The 6000-nt window shown below is 60.7% G+C and overlaps 1 protein-coding gene across 1 annotated transcript; it reads right to left on the reverse strand.

Moving 5' to 3' along the window:
- Window positions 1–3642: 3642 nt before the first annotated feature.
- On the reverse strand, window positions 3643–4179 carry PLICBS_000095 (uncharacterized protein; the record flags this gene model as incomplete). Its single annotated transcript, XM_018327397.2, has 2 exons — window positions 3643–3816; window positions 3871–4179. The coding sequence occupies 2 exons, from the start codon at window positions 4177–4179 to the stop codon at window positions 3643–3645; spliced, it is 483 nt and encodes a 160-aa protein (XP_018174093.1).
- Between the last annotated feature and the right edge of the window lie 1821 nt (window positions 4180–6000).

Here is a 6000-nt window from a genome sequence, read left to right on the forward strand (position 1 = left end):
GCCTCCAGATGTCGACCTTCTCGCAACTCACCTTTGATGAGCCAAGCGTTCTGATACCCATTGAATGCCATGAAAGGAGCCGGCGAATGGGACGCCGTTCAATCCCAGATATGTCCCATGTTCCTTTTGGGACGTCATGACAAGACTCTGCCTTGCAGACCAGACATGGACCAACAAAGCGGACGACAACGGCTTTGACTGCTGTACCTTTCGCGACAAACTCGTTATCGGCCATAGACAGGCGTCAGCACCCTGAGTACTACAGCGAAATGTCTGGTCTACTCGCCCGAAAAGTCATGTCCGGCACGGCCACCAACAGACGCCTGACTCGCCACCAGAACGTACCCGCTCGCCGCTGCAATCCGGACGGGGCCCTGAGCAGAATTCCAGCGCCAGGAACGGATGCGCCCAGGACGGAGTAATTACGGAGTCCAGCAACGGCTAGCATCGAGGGTTAGCTCCTCCCGCGTCTCCTTGGCGCGCGCTTTTGCTCCGGCGCGCGACCCTTTTTCTTTTTTGGGTCCGTCCCTCTCATCTGCGGACAAAGGTCTCGGACCAAGGTCCCGTAGGTACCGTGCTGTGCTGTGCCGCTGTCCCACTGTGGACGGACGGGATGTGGAGGGGCTGGCGCGTTGTCGGTCCCGTTGTCGTTGGTCGCTGCCGTCGCCGACGTAGGTTGTTGGGCGGCGCGTCTGTCTACACGATACACAATGAGACAAACAGACGGACGGACAGACTCCCGCTGCCGACCGGCCACCCGCCTTTCCTTCCGCCCGTCAGTCCGCTGCCGACTGTGCACGGTACGGTACTGTACGGTACGGCGATTGTTGTCTTCAATCTTTGTCGTGGACTTCGGCAAATGTTTACAGAGTGTACGGAGTTTCCGTACACACAGATAAGGCTCTCCCAGGGACCCAGGAGAAACTCCCCATCTCCGGAGGGTCCTGGCCTGCTGCACCTCCGGCAACATTGGTCCGGTCGGTCCCCTCCCCTTTTCCACTCTCTCACTCGCTCCAAAAGGCGTTGCTACCCAAGTATGGGGTCCCCCTCCCCTCCCCTTCCCTACATGGGTGTGTGTGTGTTCACCGGCCCATTTTGGAACTTTGGCAGGAGGAGCACCACCAAGAGTGTCCACCATGGTCGCCAAAACGGGACCTCACGATGGCCTCTCTCCCCGCTTCGCTTGCCCCGGCCGAAACGCCTGCGCTCGTCAACACCGGCATTTTTCCCGCTCGTCCCATGCAGACGGCAGGGAACCCCATGCGCTCGCAGTGCCGCCTGCTAGCTCTCAGCGCCCATACGTTGTTCCTCGCTGCAAATGCAAAGCAGGCAAGGTACGTAGTAGGTAAGGCAAGGTACTGTGCGCTACCTAAACTCAGCAAGAACACGTCGTGAGCACCTCAGCTCCTGCAGCCCACTGCTGCATCACAGCACGGGGTCCCACGTGCGCCGCGCGCAGTGGTGGACGCCCTTAGGAGCGGTGCGAGATGGACAAGCAACTCGACTGGGAGACGCCAAGGAGCCGCCGCCAACCACTCTCATCGTCCTCTTTCCTTTCCGTCCTTCCCAGTCCTCCGTGTCCCCTTCACCGCCTGAACGGGGGACTTGCTCCTCCCATCACCATCATGCGCTTCTGCAGCGCTCCCGCTCTGAACTATTAGCCACTAACTGAACTACCGCCCCCCTAATTCGCAGGTCCCCTCATTTTGGCCCAAGATTTCGCCAAATTATTAGCCCCAACGTCCCGCCGCGGCGTGCGCGCTTGTGGTCCAGTAACTGAACTTGAGAAATGTGCGTGTGGTCTGCTGGCCTGGCCCACCACCACCACGCACCAAACCCACCCCATGGATCATATGCATGCACGCCCGCCTGCCTGTCCGCGTTCTAGCGCGGGCCACATGGCTCCCCTGGCCTGTCCGTTCTTTGCTGATGCCGTTTGCCGCTTCCTGGGGCTGCTGCATCCCGTCTGTCGCTGGACGCTCGCATGTGGCTGGATGGGATGGGGAGCCCTAGGATGGCAGGACGAGCAGGACCCTTTTGCTTGGGCAGGGTGACAAGCTGTCGTGCCGTTGTCAAAAGGGCTAACTGTGGTACAGTAGTGGCTTTCTCATCCATCGACTGCCATCTCCAGATAGCTTCGCCGTGAATCACGGGCGACAAAACCGCCTCCGATTGCGTATAAGCGTGCATGCAGCCCCGTTGAGCTGGGTTGCCTTTGCCTTAACCTCTGCCTCTGCCTTTGCCTCTGTCCTGCATTTGCCTCTGCCCCTGCCTCTTTGCCTTTACCTTCACGTTCGCCTTGCCTTGCCTTGCCTTGCCTTGCGTCGACCGGCATGCATGCACACACGCACGCATGTAGACTCGCACAGGCCGATGGCCGTTGGCCGTCACGTCCAAAGTTCATGTCATGCCATGTTCGTCCACCGACCGCTTCTTCTGTCCCCATGACGTCCACGCCTTTTCCGCCCAGTCCCGACGTGGCTGCCCAAGAGCGGGCGAGCCCGTCCGCCCACACTTCTTGTGGTACAGTACTGTACAGTAGACGGGCCGTATGTAATTCGTAGTCCACGCTCTGATACTCCGACTCGCTCGCACGGCGAGACCCAAGGTTCACGCGCCCCGGCAACGTTACCACTCTCGATTCGGGGACAGGGCAGTGCAGGGCAAGGGGCGTGTCATACACGCGCCTGTTCCCCTGGTGGCGTCAGCCTCGGGACAGTGACATGCGTCGCCCTCCACCGTAATTTACGCAAATCGCAGATCGATAAGCGAGGACTCGGCCCAAAGTGTGGCGGCAACAAACATGTCTCAACTGCAACGTGATGTGATGTGATGATGATGTTGTTATTCGTCTTTCTTGTCACCGCCTTGCTTTTCCAGCTTCCGCGCCGCCGTCTGCATCTCGGCCCGGCGCTTCCCATCGCCGCACCTCACTTCCTTCGGCCTGTAAAACACCATCATCCCAGTGCCATCTTGGCCCTTTTACCGGACACGCCCAGGAAAACTCGGCAAAAAGTGTCCCCCTGCCCGCGCGCCGTCTACTTTGCACTTGGCCATGCAGAACAAGAAAATTCGTGGTGCAAAGGAAAATCCCAGAAGCTCGCTCCCAAAAAACAACGCCGACCCAGATGCTCACCTACCGCGCCCAAGACGCTCGGTGTACAGGCAAAGAAAAGAAGGAAGAGAACAAAATAAGCTGGCGGCAAATAGCGAGTCCCGTGGTGCCTCCCGCGGGCGCACAATGGCGCTGTCGACCGCTTCGTTGCGGCTCCGCAAGCCGCGGTGAATGGAAAAAGTTAACAGCTTGTCGAAAGGACGGCCGCCGGAAGGTGTGGTGCAAGTAGTGGTAGTAGTTATACAGGACAAGTCGAGCAGCGTCGTGTGGTCATGGCGGTGCGCCATGCAAAGGATCGAACATGGATCCGCTCCTCGTGTCGAAATCGTGTTCCGTTTTATGCCGTCATGAGAATGGGTGCAATGCTGTGTTGTGTGTTGTGGCGCGCCTCCGGAGCGCAATACCGGCCGTGCCAGGAGGTCCAACGCGGCGAGGCGTCTCGTTGTATATGGGGGGTATCATTTGTGGTGCATGCTTGCATCTTGCTTCATGCCTGTCGAGACCGGTGGCTGCGCGTCGCCCTCAAATCATTTCTTGCCGCGGCTGCCCGAGGCCGTGATCTTGGTCGTGCTCATGAGGTCGCCAATGTACTTTTGCAGAAACTTGTTGTTGCTGTCCAGCTTGTCGTGCTCCTCGCGCACCGCCTCAATCCGGTTGAAGATGGTGATGAGCGACTCCTGCAGCGCCTTGGCGTGTCTGCCCTCGGCTGTTAGCATTGCTCGACGCCCTCGGCAAGCGGAGCGATAGCAGTCTACTTGCCTTCGCAGCTCTTCCCTTGCCTCCTTGCCCATCTTGTCAATGTCCTCGCTGGTCCGCCGCGGGCTCATGGCGCGGACGTCGTCGGGTCCGAAATGAGGCTCGACGGGCCCGACGGCCGAGGAGTCGCGGGGCACGACCATGGGCCCGCTGCTCTTGCGGCTGGGCAGGCGCGGTCGCGTCGGCACGGGCTGGTGGATAATGGGCTCGTTGTTCTCGGAGGGCGAGGTGGAGGCCGACGAGTCGGATCGTTCCATGGCGTTGGAGTTGGCGTTGGAGCCGACCGACTGCGTCTCGTGATCGTCCATGTCGCGTCGAAAAAGCGCACGCCGCTAGCAAGAAACGACGGCGGCAAGAAGTTGGAGAGGTAGTAGGGTGAGGGAGCACTCGTCGAGCTCGTCGTGCGTCGTGGGCGCGGTCGCCTGTGCGGAAGGCGGCGAGTAGAGCTGGAAAAGGGAGGCCCCCAGATCCTCCGTCAGAATTCAAGCGTCGGGAAGCTCTAGTGCGACCATCCAGATCCAGGCAGCGTCGCGCCGGCGGGTGCCAGGCGGAAACTCAAGGCTGCGCAGTGGCGTTGCAGCAAACGATCGGATCGCGGGTGCTGGCAAAGGCAGACTGGTCGGGGAAGGAGGAGGGAAAAACGGCGGAGGAGGGTGGTGTTGAAGGACGGACGGGGTCGGTGGACAGGAAAGAGGAGGAAGAGGAGATGGTGGTGTTGGTGGGCAGGTGAGTTAAAGGTTGGCTGAGGTAAAGTAAACGGGGAGGAGGTACCTCGAGGGCAGTCGAGTCGAGTCGAGTTGCAGAGAATGGGATGGGGGGAGACCCAACGACGAAGTACCCGAACCGTGCTGTACCGAAGCGTGTACCTAGCGTACCGTGCCAGGCCAGGGGGGGCGCGCGAGAATGACGAGGAGGTGCACAAGGGGTTTCCAAGGTTGGCTTGGTAGGGGAGGGTACCTAGGGTGCGGTACCTAACGGGGGCGTGGATCGTGTGCAGAGGCCCACGGGTGGGTGTGGAGGGGGAGGCGACTTATGACGGCACCGCTGGGCGGTTGAGCGTGCCAGTCGAGCCAGTGAAGCGCCGGCCGGCAGGGGTGCCAGCCCGAACCTGGAAGGGGGGGGGTCCCAGTTTCCGGGGGGCACTCGAGGACATTGGGCAGGCGGACTGGCCTGCCCGTCCAGCACGGTCCAGTGGAGGCGCCAGTAATCGCCAGTAGCCCGTCCAAAGCTGGGCTACCCGTAGTGGTGCAGCGGAGCGCCTAGCACAGTGCCCAAGGGGAGAGGCGGCGCGCAACCCAGTGATAGGCCCCGTCTGCTCCTGGCTGCTGGACTCTAGTGGTGCCCCGGGTCGGCATAATGTTCAAGGGCGCAAATAAATTCACGGAAGGAGCAGAAGAAGCAAGCAAGCAAGCATCAAATGGCCCAGAGCAGCAATGAAGAGCCGGGCTGGCCGCCCAGTGCTGATGACGAAAGGGGCGTGTCATGCGGCCAGGCTGCCGGTGCGCGCGCGCGGAGCCGCCGGTGGCGATCAAACCGGAGGCGAGCCAGCAGAGGCCAAGTCGAGACGACGAGACGAGTCAGTGTGCATGCGAGCGAGCTTTTTTTTTTGGGCAGATTACAGTCCGTATCTTCAACCGGCCGTCCGTCCCGTTCGCCCTTGCTTGCTTGTCTTGTCTTGTATCTCGGACAGACAAGCGCAGGGTCGCCGCCGGGTGTTGGGTCCAACAACAAGAAATAGGTGGAACGTGGACAGAAGCGCGGGCCGGTGCGGTAAGACGATCTGGCTGTCGGTCCGTGGGGAAGGTAGAGCCTGCGACGTGCTGCTTGCTTGCTTGCTTGCTGCTCGCGCCGGGGCCGTCGAAGAAGCAAAGCGTTTGTGTTGGAGTGAGGGTTGGCAGCTGCGACTCATCAGGGCGGTCAGGCTCTCCAGCTTGTCTCGATGGGGCCGTCGTTGGCGCGGAGCTCTTGTCTTCTTCCGACTTTGTAGTTGTATCCAGTGTGTGTCGTCGGGCACGCAGCACCACGGAGACAGACACACCTGCGAGACCCTGCGGCTGCGACGGGTGCGAGAGGAAGAGAAATCTCGCTTCCGGTGGCAAGGAACTGGGTGTTTTCTCCCGCTCTGTTCG

The sequence above is a fragment of the Purpureocillium lilacinum genome, assembly GCF_023168085.1.
Source record: "Purpureocillium lilacinum CBS 284.36 DNA, scaffold_1, whole genome shotgun sequence".
Taxonomy (NCBI): domain Eukaryota; kingdom Fungi; phylum Ascomycota; class Sordariomycetes; order Hypocreales; family Ophiocordycipitaceae; genus Purpureocillium; species Purpureocillium lilacinum.